The 18,568-nt window shown below is 40.8% G+C and overlaps 1 protein-coding gene across 2 annotated transcripts in view; it reads left to right on the top strand.

Moving 5' to 3' along the window:
* The first annotated feature begins 7,234 nt into the window (after positions 1 to 7,234).
* RERG (RAS like estrogen regulated growth inhibitor) overlaps positions 7,235 to 18,568 on the top strand; it is a 106,022-nt gene continuing 94,688 nt past the window's right edge. For both annotated transcript variants that reach the window (XM_067695773.1, XM_067695772.1), the window contains exons 1-2: positions 7,235 to 7,453; positions 11,142 to 11,305. In XM_067695773.1, the coding sequence (XP_067551874.1) occupies positions 11,245 to 11,305 (61 nt within the window). In that variant the 5' untranslated portion in view covers positions 7,235 to 7,453; positions 11,142 to 11,244. The remainder of the gene's footprint in view (positions 7,454 to 11,141; positions 11,306 to 18,568) is intronic.

The raw sequence follows: 18,568 nt of genomic DNA, 5'->3' as shown, positions 1-18,568 counted from the left end.
GGACTTCACAGAAGCATTAGGGAGCAATGAAGATTTTAATTGGGGAACTAAAAGGGCAAATTCACTTCCACAGCTCATAGGAAACAACCTAATAGTAATCTCCATTAGATTTTTTCTCCAAGAGATTCTTTAACTACCAGCCAATAGGTGTCTTTCTTGATGTTTTCCCCATAAATCTCTAAATTATTTTCTATTGTCCCAACAAATTCAGATTCCACCCAAAATTTAAATGATCTCACTTAAAGAACTACTCACGGGGCTTCCCTGGTGGCACAGTGGTTGAGAGTCCGCCTGCCGATGCAGGGGACACGGGTTCGTGCCCCAGTCCAGGAAGATCCCACATGCCGCGGAGCGGCTGGGCCCGTGAGTCATGGCCGCTGAGCCTGCGCGTCCGGAGCCTGTGCTGCGCAGCTGGAGAGGCCACAACAGTGAGAGGCCCGTGTACCGCAAAAAAAAAAAAAAAAAGGCAATTTATCAACTATCCTCTGGTGCTCCACTTACCTTTTGAGAATCTTAGCTCTTCTCCAATCACATTATTAAAATATTTATCCAACGAAAGTTAGTCTTTACCTAGAAGGTGATATTTTTCTGCTGAGAAAAAACAAGATTCACCTCTTCCCCTCCTAATTTCATTGGAATTAGAAAAGGCTTTCTTAGTTGATTCCTGGTTGTATTCAGGAGATGGACTCTATCGGGAAATACTCTCCTCTCTTGGACTAGAATAGCCCCAGAGAAGTCTCTCAAGGGAAATTTTGAGTTACTGCATTAAAGGCAGCATTCACCAGCCAGCTTACCTTCCGTGTCACAACTGTCCTTTTGAGATTGACTATGGCTTTTGCTTCTGACCGTGTCTTAACCATCCCTTGCTCTCTTCTACTGAATGTAGCTCATGGATTCTGCCTCTGCAAATGCTGAATTTACTCCTAACAACATACCCCCAACTCCCTTTCCTGCCTTTGTATTCTTGTTCATGTTCATTCTTCCAGGTTTCTGCACTGGAGTTCAGGCTCAGAGCCTTCCCATTTCACTGATTTCAATCCTTGTCTCCTGAACACCACCAGCCCTCTTTATGTGCAGCTGATGAGTTGGTTCATTCAGAGAAGTTACCACCAAACTAATATTCAATGTATCTCGGTCTACTAGTAGGTCGTAGAACACAGAATGCAAGTGCAAATACACACACTATATCTGTGACTAACTAGGGTGCAAGTGTGACAAAAACACCTTGAAAGTGTTTCATAAGAATTAAAACTTGTTTAATATTCTCTTTCCCCCAACATGCTGTAAATTCTATAGGCAATGAACTGTGTCTGAATTATTCCCTGGCGTATCCTCAGAATCTAGCCCAGTTATGTGCTTGGTTATGTTAGAGCCTCAATAATGTTCATTAAATAAATAAATGATACAGATAACCTAGAAGTAAAAGACTAAAGGTTCAAATATATATTTTACAAAATAAAATCCATATTCCATATTTAAGAAAATATAACCAAGTAGCATCCAATAATTACCAACTTTGTAAATGTAGACAAGATATTCTGGGTTTCCCTTTATCTCTAAAATGAAGCTAATGGTAGAGTGAAAGAAATTAGAACCTCATAAAAGTGCTGTCTGTGTATTGGAGATGATTGTGTTTACTCACATTGGCAACATGAGGTTGATAATCTAGTTGTTACAGTCTGAGCACAATTATTTGGAAGTCTATTGCATTATAATAAAAATAATGTGTCTTGGTGACACCTTTATAGGAGCTCATCTTGTAACTTGCTGGGCACAAGAGGCAAATCACTTATTTCCTCTTATTACTTTTGTTTTGTTTTGTTTGCGCCGACCTCTCACTCTTGTGGCCTCTCCCGTTGCGGAGCACAGGCTCCGGACGCGCAGGCTCAGCGGCCATGGCTCACGGGCCCAGCCGCTCTGCGGCATGTGGGATCTTCCCGGACCGGGGCACGAACCTGCGTCCGCTGCATTGGCAGGCGGACTCTCAACGACTGCGCCACCAGGGAAGCCCTCCTCTTATTACTTTTAAAATGAGAATAATGCATATCTGCCTTAAGCTGTGTATGTTCATTCAAGTGCTTATAATTTACCATGTATCAGCTCATCTATACTAATTTTTTTTTTTGCCCGTGGAGCAAGATAGCATCTGTGGTTAAAAGAAACTGGCAAGTACTTTAGCCTGATTGTTACCTGTATTTCAGATTTTGAGCCTGCTGTTTTATATCAAAATGTAGAAACACACAACTGTCTAAAACCTTATGGAGTTTATCTAATTCAGAGATGAAAATGCATAATTAAATAGTTCCATGTTCTGTCCTTGCCATTCACAAATCCTTGCTATTAACCCCACAGATAAACTATTCCCTGAACCAAAACTAACGTAAGTATATTGTCACAACATATTAAATGCAGCAAGTGATGGATTTTCTCCATATAGGGCAGGCCTGGGGATACTTTCAGGCCTGAGGATACTTAATAGGTAGCTCTAAAATAAAAGTCACTTCACTATAAAGTAAAGGTTTAGATCAGTAATGCACAATGTCTTCCAGGAAGGACCCAAGTCTCAAATTCTTCATATCCCATCAAGGTTGCTAGGGAATTTTACATCCCTGCAAAGCTTCCCTCACCATAGCAGGGAAGGGACCGTGGAAAACCTCCCTCATCACAACCATGAAAGCTTTTTGGAGAAGGAACACCCTAGTCTCCTAAGACTAAATGTCATTCCTTATGGAATGCTTCCAGGTAATGGTAAATGATGGAAGTCAATTTTTTTTTTTTTTTTTTTTTTTTGTTGCGGTACGCGAGTCTCTCACTGTTGCGGCCTCTCCCATTGCGGAGCACAGGCTCCGGACGCGCAAGCTCAGCGGCCATGGCTCACGGGCCCAGCCGCTCCGCGACATGTGGGATCTTCCCGGACCGGGACACGAACCCGTGTACCCCGCATCGGCAGGCAGACTCGCAACCACTGCGCCACTAGGGAAGCCCGGACACCAACTTTTAAAAGTGTTTCTTGAAAGGTGAAGATCTAGGAACATAGTTAAGTGACAGCTAGAGGTAGCAAGCCAGGCTGAGGTTCTGGACAGGGCTGAGGAGGACCAGAATCCCTGACTCCGACACGGGAGAAGGATGCGCGCTCTAAACACTGTGTCTGCAGGGTACACAAGTCTCATCCTGTCTATACATTTAATGATTATTTAATATGTGTGGGTATTTTCTTAAATAAGTCGATTCTATGCTGATAGTGTCTCCCCACTCTAAAGGTATGCCTAGTGAAATATACCACAGAGGGCAGCAATCCTAAGTTTGGTATCCCAGCCTTTCTGCCATGCGGTGACTATAACAGGGCTTCTATGTGTTCAAGTAGCCCTGAGCTGTCCCTTGGAAAGGTTGGGAATAAGAGAAATATATTTACTTTCTGGGAGTTAAACTAGGGACGTGAATGGTGTGGGTATCTTACTGGAGAACACAGACCTGAGAGTCATCGTAGCTGAGAGCATGGTGGACTTGGACAGCGCGGGCACCTGGACATCTGGGGGGGAGTGGGAAAGAGGATGGAATTCCTAAATAAACAATTGACAAAGAGATGTATATATTTATTTAGTGCCAACCAGCCTTTGCTTCTGCTTGTCTCCCAGTCCCGGATTCTTGCTTCTATATTTTGACTTTGAAAAAAACCTGCCTGTCTGTCCCTCTTTCATTGAACAACTCCCTGGACTTTCACATCCTCCTATTTCACCTTGGCTTGTCCTGCCTGGTCTACGTAACTCCAGTCCTTGAGAAAGCTCTCTGGCTGGGGCGACAGATCAGTTCATACGAGGTAAACATTTTCATAGCGTTTGGTAAAATGCTGTAAGAATAGATTCATACTCTAACGTAAGAGCTTCTTCTCGGGTATTCATCCCTCTTCTCTTCCACCAGCCAGAATCAGCACACTTGAAAACCTCTAAATGTCAAATTTGCCCTCTTTCGCTGTGCATTCATCAGACTACGATGTACAGCACCATGAATATTTTTAGATGCTTAAGATTTTTTTCAACCTAGTTTTGATAAAAGATTTGCTTACCTGATCTGAAGCATCTTAACTTGGGCCTATCTGAGGCATTTCTTTAACTTGAGTCTTTACAATGAAAACAAAAATGTATAATCCAAGAATGACTGTCTTACGTTATGAAATTAGGAATAATTACATCAATCTGCTTATATTGCCCGATAGTTGATGTTACTTCCCAATTCATTCCTTTTAGGCAACTAGTAAAAGACGAGCAGTAGGAGAACAAGCTCTTTCCTCTTTGATTCCAGATTTATTTTATTACATAATCCAGATTCTATTGATGTTCTTCTGCCAGTTTTAGGTTACTTTTAGGTTCCACTCTCAGATGTGACAATCACTTCTTTGTATCAGAATTGAAGAATTCTCAGCTCTTGTATTAGTTAAAAGTTTACTTTAATTGCAGATCTTTAAGCTACTAAAATGTAAAAGAAATTGCTTTCTTCGAATGTTTTTGGTAAACACCTAGAAATAGCTTTTTCTTGGTTTGTGTGTTTTGCCCGCCTCTGAAATTCTGCGCTCCATGTTATATTAAGAAGTTAATTGTAAAGTCTGGTGCTTGCTCCAGCAGTGCTATCTCCTGATACTACCTTCTGGCTAAAGGAAAGAAAGGAATAAAGGCAAACTGTGTGTGAAATACAGAAAAGGGTACTTTCAATAAGGCCACCTAAAGGGGGCTGTACTGGAGTCAGCCTTTTGTAAAAGTGAGCCCCTTGTGCCATCAGCCCTGTGGTAGCACTAATATGCCTGGGATCAGCAGGACTGCCAGCAGCACAGCTCCCGTTCCCGGTCTCAGACATGAGTGACAGCGTCTTTCTACTCCCTTTCATGCCTTCCTGTCATCACTCTTCATAAGCAAGCTGGCTGAAATATCATTCACCACCACAGGAGAAGAGCGTATGAGGCATCTTGGCAGCGTTCACGTAAGAGATATAACTCTACAGATATAACTCTGTAGACGTCGACCATGTATCCTTTTTTGTACTGATGGTTTTGTTGCTGGGCCCATTTTCCTTGAACAGGCTTTTTCAACCATCTCCAGAACGCATGTATCAATATTAACTTTGTCTTTTCATTATTTTTTTAAAGAACAATATAATTTTTGTTTTCTAACAATTATAATACACAATCTTCATTATAAGATGAATTCAATAAAACCAACTAAAACATTATAAATAAACCTAATGTCCCCTTTATCTATGAACACCAACCCTAGATGCCTCTCCACAGGGAACTGTTTTCATTTGTTGGCTTTACAGCCTTCATATATTTACTATGAAGCCATGTGTGCATGTTTGTGTAACCACATAGAAATTATATGGGGTTTTATACATAAATTATATCAAATTTTATATACTATATCCTGTATTGTGTTGGAAATATTTTTATGTCAGTACATGTGGAAATACCACATTTTTTTAAACATTTTTATTGGAGTATAATTGCCTTACAATGGTGTGTTAGTTTCTGCTTTATAACAAAGTGAATCAGTTATACATATACATATGTTCCCATAAGTCTTCCCTCTTGCGTCTCCCTCCCTCCCACCCTCCCTATCCCACCCCTCTAGGTGGTCACAAAGCACCGAGCTGATCTCCCTGTGCTATGTGGCTGCTTCCCACTAGCTATCTACCTTATGTTTGGTAGTGTATATATGTCCATGCCTCTCTCTCGCTTTGTCACAGCTTACCCTTCCCCCTCCCCATATCCTCAAGTCCATTCTCTAGTAGGTCTGTGTCTTTATTCCTGTCTTACCCCTAGGTTCTTCATGACATTTTTTTTCTTAAATTCCATATATATGTGTTAGCATACAGTATTTGTCTCTCTCTTTCTGACTTACTTCACTCTGTATGACAGACTCTAGGTCTATCCACCTCATTACAAATAGCTCAATTTCGTTTCTTTTTATGGCTAAGTGATATTCTATTGTATATATGTGCCACATCTTCTTTATCTATTCATCTGATGATGGACACTTAGGTTGTTTCCATCTCCTGGCTATTGTAAATAGAGCTGCAATGAACATATTGGTACATGACTCCTTTTGAATTATGGTTTTCTCAGGGTATATGCCCAGTAGTGGGATTGCTGGGTCATATGGTAGTTCTATTTGTAGTTTTTTAAGTCACAGAGCAAACAGTGTTTGAGCTTTCTCCAAGAATTTGCAGGACTACTCCTGCACAGAGAGGCAATTCTTACCTCTGCCGCAGACCCAGCTGTTCCCGTCAGTGTGGCCCCAAACTCGCGTCTGCAGTGGCTTTCCAGGTCAGCCGGCCCTGGAAACTGCCTCCCTGGCTACATCTCTTTCATCAAGGACACGCTGAAGACTGTTCACTTAGCCCTAGGTCCCGGTCTGCTCTATGCGGTGGTTTTCTGGAGGCCACCTGATATCTTGCTAAGAACACCTAGGTTTCAAAGGAAAAAAATAACATAGGTGTTTCCTACTCCTCTAATCAAAAGTTTCTCAGTCTTTGGGAAATGATTTCACCTCTCTGAAACTCACCTCTTCGTCTCTGAAAGGCTAATAATTTTAAATACTAGTGCTTACCTCAAGGGAGGGTATAAAACACCAAATGAGATGAGCGATGTGAAAGGCACAGCACGAATATTAACTATCTTTGTTAGGTTTTGAGGATGATGGACGATGACTTCAAACGTTGTAAATGCTGACCTTGTAAGGACAGTGTGAAGCTTTTGGAACTTTCTCAAATATACAGATATGAATTTCAGTTGAATTCACTATTTATGTCTCTTCTAGCATCTCAGTTTCCAATCCGGTCTGGATTTCATTCCAACCATTTACTAGCCTTGGACAAGTTATTCTAAGTTTCCTCTCGGGTATCATGGGGATAATTAAACGTGTCTCTCAGGGACGTTGTGAGGATGGTTTGAAGTATGGAATAGAAAACATCACCTAGTAATGCTTTCACACGCAAGGTTTTGACCAAGGAAAGAGGTCCTTCTGTGGGAACCTAGAGACCGGGAACTGAGCAGGGGCAAAGGGAAGCCTGTCTCCCGTGCGGCGCGAAGGCGGATATTTGGATGTTCGTACTCACCAGCCTGGGGCGGCCTCGCGGGAAGAGCCGGGCGCTGGTCCCGGTAGGGGGCGCCCGAGCGCCGCACTGCAGCATCCTGGCGGCCTCTCCGGGCTGAGCTCGCGTCCTGCCGCAGTCCCTCGGCGGCTAGTCTGAGCGAGTGGCAGCGAGGAGATCCTGGCCGCTCCGCCAGCACTTGCCGCAGCTGCCGCCTCTCCCACCCGCGATCGCAGCCCATCAGCTGGGAAACGCCCCCCCCCCGCCCCCCGCAGACTGGGCTGCGCAGCGTGGGAGGGTTAGCGGTCCCGGAGGACCGATTCCGAACTTGCAAGGGGACCGCGGCTCTCCCGGGCCTGGAGAGTATGAACAGGTGAGTGTCACGCACGTGCCCAGGTGGCTCTTTCGGGATTGCTTCCTGCAGACCCTTTCGAGCCCCTGAACGCTCGGCCTCTGGGGCGGTCCTCCTGGTCACTGGGTCCTCCCAGGCGGGGGTTGTGGGTCACTGAGAAGGAGATGTGAGCGCCGGCTCCCAGAGCTTGACAGCGCCCTCCGTCTGAGCTGAGACCGACCGAGAATGCCCTTTTGACTTAGGCTGCATTTGCTCCCTAGGTCGAGAGCAAGTGACCTGCAGTCCACTATGGGCTTGTTTGTTTATCATTCCAGGATACCTGTTGCTTTCCGAGCAACGGTATAGCCAGGGGTCTCGTACAATCATCCTCATTCCTGTGCGTGCTGCGTTGTGATAAGGGAGAATTTCTGACAATGAGACCAGGAAAACTTGATTTCAGAGCTAGAGAAGGAGCGGCCCAAAGAGAATCTCATTCCCACGATCAGACTAGATTCTTTGCTTCCCTAAACACCTGCACTTTATTTTGATGAGACCATAAATATAGAAGTTACAAAACTATTACCGTATAAAGATGCTTGCCTTTTTTTCCCAAAAGGAAATAGAAAGCATGGACCTTGATAAGTGTAATAGTCTTGGGATTGATTTATTATGGATAAATCATTATTTTTAAATAAATATGAAAATAGGGCTATTAGTGAACTAAATGTCATAGGCCTATTGAATTGTAAGCTCCTTGAAGGTGGCCATTTAGCATAACTGCGGGATGAATCAATGCATGCATTAATGTAACACAGAATTTGGAGTCTTGCTTTTTTCTCTTCTTCTTTCTAAGCTTTCTTTTGGTACCTTTATGTCTAGGAAAAACCTTTAATCTCTTAAATACCTAAGTGTGATTTTAGCTTTAGGGGTGATTAGAACTGAGAAGTTTTTGTCCTAATAAAGCACTGTCCACGTAAAACGTGGATGGCAGCTTCAAGACCCAGCCAGAATATTTCTGCACAACAACATGAAAAAAAATGTTTTCTTCGATCCGTGTTATGGAAGGTCTTGGATCATGAATTATTTTGAACATCAGAGACTTGGCAACAGGTCCCTTATTAAAACAATTTACACATTTATCTTTGTTTTCTATCTTTATCAAATGTAACTTTTCACATTTTCATGTGAGAAAATGTTGAAGGATATATGTCAGTTTTGTGTCTTCCTTTAAGGGATTTTTCTAAACATAACCTAAGATTTACAATAACTAGCTACATCTTTATGAGGTTATGTATGAAAAATTTAACCTACACAATTTTTCTTTCTTATGTGAAATTCCTATGCCTCTGAGGCCATTTGGGAGTTACTGAAAAATTTAACTTAACAAATGTTTTGGTTTTTTTTTTTTAAACCACATTTGATGGCTACTTTCTTGAGGCGTAAATCAGATAGTAAATTATTTGGATTTTTATGTGCATGGGAATGAACAGTTCTGTATGAAATAACAAATTGTTGTTTATACAAGCTCCAGACACTTGCATGTTCTATGTTTCAAAGAAATGCTTGCCATTCGTATTCGGAATTTATTTAGTTAATACATCTCGATAGATTATGCTTCTGTGATGAACCACTGAACCTTAAACATAGAGGCCTTTTCTTTGTTTTTTCTTTTTGATTTTCAAATTTTTTTAGATTGTATCTTTTTCTTTTTTTAACATCTTTATTGGAGTATAATTGCTTTATAATGGTGTGTTAGTTTCTGCTTTATAACAAAGTGAATCAGCTATACGTATACATATATCCGCATATCTCCTCCCTCTTGAGTCTCCCTCCCTCCCACCCTCCCTATGCCATCCCTCTAGGTTGTCACAAAGCACCGAGCTGATCTCCCTGTGCTATGCAGCTGCTTCCTACTAGCTGTCTATTTTACATTTGGTAGTGTATGTATGTCAGTGCCACTCTCTCATTTCATCCCAGCTTACCCGAGGCCTTTTCGTGATGAATGCATATAAAATGACAAATAATGAAATTCTTTTTATCTTTAGCCAAAAGTGTGGGACTGGACAAATTACAGACGTAAAAGCTTCTGGGTTTTGTACTATTAATGATCACTAGGGAGTTTGTTCATTATTGGGTTGAAGTAAACAACAGCCAGTGTTATTGTTGACCTTTCTGTCCTTCGGAGGAAGCTCTGGCACTGTGGAAATCAGCAAATACAAAATTTGTGAGGTACAGGTCCATAGTTTAGATGCGTAATGAAGGAGACGACTACACGTTAACGTCTTTGTAGAAACGCTTTTTCAGAAAGACTTTTACTTTTTTCTTTCTCTGGAAAAGCTCTTTTTGAAAATTTGTAGATGCCAAAACTCTGGCAGGAACAGTTCATGTGTTTAGATAACAGACTTGAAAGTGAAGTCTTGTACTTAGGTTGAAAACATCGATAGCAGAAGTTCAGAATAGGGGAGCCTGCAATTCACGTGAAAAAATGGGAACCTTAATATGAGTGTGCTGAAATATAACTACAGCGCCAGATGAAGAAGAGGAAGAATCGTATGAAACTTTTGCTGGGTCATTTGTCAGGTCATATCTCAAGGGGCGAATGCAGAGGGTGCCACATTTTTAGAGTGATTAAAATGGCAAATACCAGAGAAGAGAGCTGCACATGGTCAGGAGGGAAGGTGAGGGTCAAAAAAACATAAACAAGAACAGATGTCCCATGAAGAACCAGGGAAGATGATTGGGTCTCATTTTCCTAGAAAGTAGACATCTAGAATGGGGCAAAGGTTCCTAATAGCTGCTTGGCTACTTGAAGGGCTCTGAGTGAAAGAAAGAAAAAGTTGATATAATGCTTCTCCTCCCCCCATACCTGGAAGTGATAAATTAGACCCAGGATGGTTGTTAGATGGTTGTCTGATCAAAAAGGAAGGCTGGATGGATTTTTCCATTGACTCCAAGGTTTTTTCCAATTTTACATTTCCATGGTACCAAGGACCTAGGTGTCCTTCCTAAAGCATCCAACTATATAAAATGTGCTTACATTGTATATAATGTCATTTCCCAAGTGTCAGGACAGTACCATAAACTAATTTACTTGAGGTTGTCATAGAAAAGGAATCAGAAGTCAGCACATGTCATTTATCTTTTGTGTACCAGGGCATTGTGCCCAGAAAAATATAAAAATATTATCTAGATGTTATATATCAATTTTGGAACATGGGTATCTGTCACATGACTCAACCACGTGATCCAGTGTGAACAGAGATAAAATTTAAACCTTGGAATGCAAATTCAATCATATTACAATGGGATACATTAATATGAATGTGTATTATTCAGCCCAAAGGGAAATAAGAGTTCCAAATGTGACTCTCCCCATGTGTGTATGTATATTGGATGTTTGCAGACATGTGGAAAATACATGTATTCACAGGCAAGTATTTGTTATCAATGACTGACAAAAAACATTCTTTGAGGAAGTACTTTTGAAAATGCTATCTTGTGTAAAAATGCATTTTTTAGAACCAAACAGATCTATGTGCAAGTCCTGGGTCTATCACTTTTTAGTTGAATGGTTTACAGTGTATTGCTAGAACCCTCTTGCAGGATTGTGGTGAAGATCACCAGGGAAGATGTCGATCGAGTGAATGGTGCTGGCACGTAGGGGATGCTTCAATAAATATGAGTTTCTTTCTCCAGTCAGTTATGAATTCCCAAATCTCTTTTGTTGAAGGATTGCTGATTTACAATGATATGGTGAAACCAAGGGCTGGAACCAAAAAGATCTTCTCAGCTCTTTAGTTTGAACCACAGTGAATTGCCTACCAGCAGCCGGCATGGCTAAAAGTTCAGAGGTCAAACTGGCAATATTTGGGAGAGCAGGCGTGGGCAAGTCAGGTAAGATTTTTGCGGTGGTTGTGTGTGTGTGTGTGTCTCTCTCTCCTGTTCTCCTGTGTTGCTCTTTCAGGTGAAGCCTCTTTCTCTTTATCTGAAATTTTCATTTTGCATAACCAGGTTTTGTGTCCTCTTTTGCTTCTCTATGGGAAAGAAGCTCTGCTGGTAATACACAAGGCAATGGATACAACACAGGTCTTGGTATTCTGAGGAAGGATGTTCAACTTCCAAAGAAATCAGATTGTAGAAATCAAAAAATACATTTGCTCTTTTTTTCTCTATATGAGATCTTGAAGGGCCAATGTAATATCTCATCAATCTTGATGAAACTGGCTCAGTGTCGAGCATGTGTTGGGTGCTGAATAAACGCTTGCCGAGGGAATATATCTTTACAAGAAACAGAATTGTATTATCACCCAACACGTCTAAAATTGGGGAGGACTGGTGAAAGCTGGGGCGTGTGTGACCTCAAGTAAGATAGCTATTGCCAGAACCTCTGGGGTGAATTTAAATGATTCAGTTGTGGCCCACATTGGTAATTCAGAGGCTTTTGTATTTCACACCTCAGTAAAGGTTTGCAGACCTTTAAGATGAAGGGTGAAATGGTGGAAGTGAAAATATATCTAATCCAATTTGAGAAATGGATCTCAGATTTTATAATTCAATGTTAAGTACATGTTGGTGAAATATCAGGGCAACGTGGTTTTTCAGATAACGTTGCTTTGATCTCTCACTGGAGGAAAGACTCATAATTGACTTTGCCCATTGAGCTCTTGGCTCTCAGCAAAGGACTCAAACAGACACCTAGTAGGTGTGTGTTTGTAGAGGGAAACCCATTCGGATCATCCAGTACAAGTCATCCACATAATCGTAAACAAACACGCACGAGCAGCTTTGAATTCTGTGACCAACCTCTCTTTCCAAACCAGCTCTCTGGTATATTTCAGTAATAAATCTTCCCTATTCTAAGTTCTAAGTCTCTCTCTCTCTCTCTCTCTCTCTCTCTCTCTCTCTGTCTCTTTTTATTTTCTCAAGAGGGCTCTTTTCTGCCATCACTCTTTCCTCCTGCTTGCCACTTGCTCTGGCCTCTGGCAGAAACCAAGCAAAAAAAAAAAAAGATAGTTGACAAGGCTAAGAAACCGCCAGCCTTCAGGAGATCGAAGATCGTTAAACTCCCTGTTAATCTCCTCAGTGTTTCCTGATGGCGTGAGAACAAACAATTTCCGTAGCTGGTGGAAGGCTCTGGAGAGTGAGGAAACTGTTCCAGTGAGTGGAGGACCAAGGCGATGCCGTGTGTGGGAAGACATGTTCTAACAAGAGCTGGTCTAAATTTTTCACGACCGAGGGATCTAGACTTAGAGCTCAGTGTTTAACATTCATGCATGCAAAATTTAACACAGGCAATAAGGGAAGGGGAATTTTTACCCTTATATCATTTACCAAAATAAACTCTGCATCATTTGAAAAGTGAAACATAAAAATAAAAATCCAGTGGAGAGAACCACTTAACTCTGTGTACCGTATACCCACCCTTTTTCATCTGTATTATCTCAGAGCAAACTGGGTATCTCTTCCTGTCAAGGCTGATGCATCAGTTAGACCTCAGTTTCCTTTGTCTTCCCCCAAGTTGTTTCAATTATTTCTTCAAGGATTCTTCTCATTCTCTACTGACATTTTCCCCTCGAACATTTCTTTGTCCACTACTCCATCTTTTTCTTTTCTCCAAGGTTATTGAACTTGGGTTCTGCCTCACTGTCTTAACATTTTTGGACTTCCCATTCATTGCTTAAACATGGCAATCTTCCACTGTGGTCATGCTGCTGAAACTGCTTTTGTGAGGGTCACCACAGATCAATAACCAACCAATCTAATGAATCTTTCTCAGTTCTGGTCTTCTTAGAACTCTTGTTACCGTTCAACATAACCACTTACGCTTTCCTAAAACTCCTTCCTTCCCAGGCTCCCATGACATCACACTTCTTGGCTTTCCTGCCACCTCTCCATTGACCCTAAGCAGACATCTTCATGTGCTGCTTTTTACTGGCCTACCTCTCTCAAAGATTGGGGCCCTCAGGCTCTACATACCATCCTCTTGTCCTCTCACTGCAGACCTTCTCCCTAGGGGAAAGCCCTCAGACCCAGAGCTGAAGATGACACCTGCACACAGAGTCCACATTCTGTTGACCTTCGTTTTAATTTATGCAAAGGGCAGAAGTTGAACTTGTTCATTTAGGTCCTTTCCAACTCGAAAATCCGATGACTCTTGATTAATGACTGTTCTTTGGACTGGTTTTCCTGTCCACCTTATGTACATTCTACCATGCGTGTTTATTTTCATTTAGGTGAAAATGACAGTGATAGACCACATGCCTTTAAACAATTGCCTTTTTGTCTGTCATCTATAAACAGACAGTGTTTTCCTATTTCAACATGAGGCTGTTTTCCTGAGACCTTGTAACCACACCTCCCGTTTATAAAGTAGACGGGTTTGACTTATGCATGGGAGACGGTTCTGAGACCTTTTCCCATAGTTCAGTGAAAACAACCATAGAGTACTTCATAGCTCATCTCTCAACTTTGAAACCAGACTGTGAATTCACGTTTATAATAGTTTTTAATTAATATGGAGATCTCTGCCTAATCACTGTATACCACCTTCGCCTTCCTATTGTACAGATTCAATTTATCTTATAAGTAACTTTTGTTTTTTTAAGTCTGCAAGAAATTATACCTGCTGGAATGTAACTACGGCTCCTCACTTACTCAAATGCCTCCCCCAAATGGTCATGACCCATCCGTGGGCTCAAACAATCCATTTCTCACCAAACGTTCCTGCAAAGGGGCGGCAGCTTGTGATCTTGGAGTGGTAGAAACTTGAGCGTCTCTGATCTGAACCTGGGTCTGTGTGAATTACTTCAGAGGCTTCAAGCCTTACCTGACCCATCTGCTTTCCTGCACGCTCAATACCAATTTGGAATTTGGGGTAAATAAGACCATATTGGCCATTTGCTAATGGAGTCAAGAACAGGAGACCTGGAGTCACACTATTAGGTCTGACTCCCAGTTCTACACTTTATTAGCTGTGTGAATTTAGCAACTTTAACAAGGTACTTAAATTTTCAATTTCTGCAATTATATGAAGGATGTAATAGTGCCTATTTCAAAGAGTTGTTGTTAGGACTGGCTGAGTTATTACACGCCAAGTCTCTTAGAACAGTACCTGGCACGTAGTAAGTGCTCAAGTATATTAGCTTAAATTATTACAATTTTTCAAGGTGTGCTCTTCTTCATTTGTAAGTTGTCTAGTGAAACCATACAATCAAAGATACATCTACGGGCTTCCCTGGTGGCGCAGTGGTTGAGAGTCTGCCTGGCGATGCGGGGGACACGGGTTCGTGCCCCCGTCCGGGAAGATCCCACGTGCCGTGGAGTCGCTGGGCCTGTGAGCCATGGCCGCTGAGCCTGCGCGTCCGGAGCCTGTGCTCCGCAATGGGAGAGGCCACAACAGTGAGAGGCCCGTGTACCGCAAAAAAAAAAAAAAAAAAAAAAAAAAGAAAAAAAGATATATCTACATTCAAGTGGATATTTGGGTTTTCAGTAAAAGTCAGAAAGCTTATAAGAAAAAATTTTGTATTGCTTGCTCAGCACACCCTAAACACACACACACACACACACACACACACACACACACACAGACACACACACTTTCTCAGTCTCTCTCTTTGTCTTAAATCCAGAGTCTGGTTTATGTCAATTACAGCTTGACCACTGCTGATCATAACAATACTTCTCCTGGCTAATATCTTGGAAATCTTGGAAAAACAGCCAGAAGTATTATGGTGTCATCAATAAATTAACACCGTTAAATTTGAAAGCGCTTCTGGTATGTGGTGGATGGTTTCCTAAGCCCAGGTAACAGATAAGCCTTCCATGTTTAAAACAGAATTTAACGTTAACCAGAAGTCTTTGGTTGACAGGTTGACATTAGAAGCGGCAGCACAGGCGAAACTTAATAATGTGTTAATTACAAAACATGTTGGGTATGTGTACATGTGTACATATATTGCAGTATTTACAGGGTCTTTTGTATCAGGAGGATTCTTCTTCCTTCTGTCTAGTTTTGGCAGTTCTTGCAGTTCTGTCTTCAACTGAGCTTCCTGGCTTGGCGAGTTTGCTGGTTCAGCATGAGGAACACTGTGTGGAATCTTCAACGTGGAGAGCCAAGTTTTCCCAGCCCTTTGCTTCTTCTCTTGCCCCAGCAGAGTAAACGTTTCCCTTCTCTGGCTAAGGGTAAGGCAGCCAGTAATAACACGGCATGTAGGGCATAGATTTCCTTTCTCGTGTGTGCCAGCCTGTAATGTGGCAGGCTCCAAGTAATGAAAGCAAAAAGACCTGCCATAAAACCTAGAATGAACACCACATTTATGTAAATGCTTCCTGGATTCACATTATTCGAATGTGTAGTAAGTGGGAGGAGTCGAGAGAAAAACAACTGAAATTTTCAGTTGCGTTTCACAGTTGACGTTCTCATTTTAGGACTGAAATATCGTGTGCCATAGCTAAATATATTTCTTGCAAGGGATAGTCTCAAAGTTAATGGAGTAATGCTATTCTCTGATTCAAAACCAATTGATGCACTCGTCCGTGAAGGCTTAAGTTCTTAGACTCAGGTTGCTGGGCTATGAATTGGGTGCCAAACACAAACAAGCATGGGATACCGTTTCCCTTGGCACAAAGAGATTTATTTTTTCTTCCTTTTTCTTGTTCTTGTTTGCTTTCCCCCCTCTCTCTCAATTATTAAAAGTTTTAAAAAGCCTTTTTCATTTTATTTTCAAGTGGGACGGGCAGGGACAATTCTGATTTTAAATGTGACTTTTCCATTGAGCACCAGATACTGCTTTAACATATATGTTTCTTGCTGGCTGAGTTATGTTTATGAGATCTCATATATATTAAATAAAGACAATATCAATAGCATCTTAGGTAGGTCAATTTCCTTATGCTATAGAGCTCAGCTTTGTGTTTTAGGACTTTTTCTTTACCCAAGTAGCTATACCAGTTCGTTCCCTTCATTTATACTTCATGGTGTAGTATGATGCTTCTTAAACATTGTCTTCAAAGTACTTCTAAAAGAAGGAGGAGAAAGACTTAGGGGATTGGGTCATGCAAGCATCTCATTACAATCATGTAATTGTTTTGCATGTTTTATTACTTATAGAAATATAGGCAAATTTTAATCCACAACATGTCTATGTTTGTTTGAATATAAAAACAATTTTATCCCCAAATCGGTGACTAAAATGGACTCTCCAGGAAGATATAGCAAATTGATCTGTGACTTCAATAATGCCTAGGCTTTGGGTCCAGTTTCAGGACCACGAGCAGAGGAAATAGCCTCAGCTGTGAGCATCACATGAATGTGAGCACCAGCAATGGTCCTGTGCCTCACTTTCTACCTACTTACATTGCCAAGCAACTCTTCAAGTTCTCGTTTATTCTTGTTCTAAGATTATACAGATTATTTATACAGATATAAGATATATATATATATACACAGATATATATATATGATATATATATAAGATATATATATGATATAAGATAAGATATAAGATATATAAGATATAAGATATATATAAGATATAAGATATATTATACAGATATAAGATTATTCCATATTCATGGTAATTTTTCTTTAAATATTTGTTTAGGTAAAAAGAGGGACAGGTTGTATTTCAGGTGGGTACAGAAGTTCCACAGCTCCTGGAAACGTGTGTGTGTGTGTGTGTGTGTGTGTGTGGGTGTGTGAAGAAGCCTTTCCTAAGTGGTTGTTGAAATTTAAAGATTACTGGAAGTCAGGTCCATTGGTTCCTGTGTAGATGGTGGTTAGAGAAGTAATTGTTTTTTAATGGACTGGGCCAAAGGGAGGAAGGTGGCATTGAGACAAGTTTGGATAATGCTGGAAAAATAGCTGTTCTCTTGTCATAAAATACCGTGATGTGGTTACCTGTGGCTTTCAAGCATTTATACCTTCCTTTACCTGCAAAGATAGAAAAGCAAAAAGAGACAAACAGCCGAAATGAGTTTATTTTCATTTGATTCTTCCACCCCAAGAGGAACAGAAGGGTGTTTTCAAACTGCAGGTGTATACCTAAGGATATGTACAAAGTCAGACTTCTGTGCTAGGCTTAAGTCATGCAGACTTTTCTTGCGTGCCCAGGAAGTTAAGCAAAGATGAGGAATCGTGCATATAAGGACTTAGAAAAAGAAAGGGAAAGGAAAGAAAGAAGAGGAAAGGAAAATTAAAAGAATCAAAATCAGTTTTTTATTGGTGGGTAAACATTTTTGTAGGCTGGCAGTGGCCAATTCTTAAGCTTTTCTCCCAAGAAAAATATAATTAGGAAAGAAACAATACTGGAAAACAAAACAAAATCAAGAACTGTTTTTCAAAGTCAAAAGGACATATCTCTGTCTCTGCTTTTTTCTGCTGGGATATATTATCAAAATTCAATTGTCCTTAATTTTTATCTGATGGCTAATTTATTTATTGAAATATTTTGCTGTAGTTTAATTATCAGTTACCAATTGGTTCCATTTTGATCATGACTTGTTTTCTTGGCAACAGACAAAGACTAAATTTGAGGGAGGGAGTGAAGAAAATTGTAAATCATCCTTGTAATTCCCCTTTTTATTACTGGTATTTCTCCAACTCATGGGTTTGGGGAAATCAGCCAAATTTTCAAGGTGGTACTGGCCTTGAAGCCAAAATTCCAGTGCAAACGCACCCCTATTGCTCCAGCTGCCTTTAAAAATTGATGTGGTTTCAGAAAAACAGCCATAATTTCTTCCATCCCATTAAAAGTGAAAGTAGTTATATTATGAAGACAAGGCAGCCTGAAATAGGTAATTTCAGCTTGGAATACGCAAATAGGTAAAGCTCCTATACATACACATGAGAGAGATTCTTACCTAGATCACCCAACTTACTGGAGCCTCAGCCACGTCTAGAATCCCAGTTTATGACTGTGCAAGGCTTTTGCAACTTTGCTACTAAGTGTTTTCATTTTGTATCACCCTGTTCCTTTCAAACACCTTTAATTAGGAAATGAAATGATCATTAGACTTTTGTAATATGAATTTTGTAAAAAAAAATCTAAAGGGTTTTATTTTCATAAGAAATTTCCAGTAATCAGTGAATTATCAATGCATGGCAAAGCCCCCTGGGAGTACGGGGTAAGCTGCCAATCAAGACACCCAAGATTCTCA

Source organism: Pseudorca crassidens, chromosome 11 (assembly GCF_039906515.1).
Source record: "Pseudorca crassidens isolate mPseCra1 chromosome 11, mPseCra1.hap1, whole genome shotgun sequence".
NCBI classification, from domain to species: domain Eukaryota; kingdom Metazoa; phylum Chordata; class Mammalia; order Artiodactyla; family Delphinidae; genus Pseudorca; species Pseudorca crassidens.
This window is presented reverse-complemented; position numbering and strand designations above follow the sequence as displayed.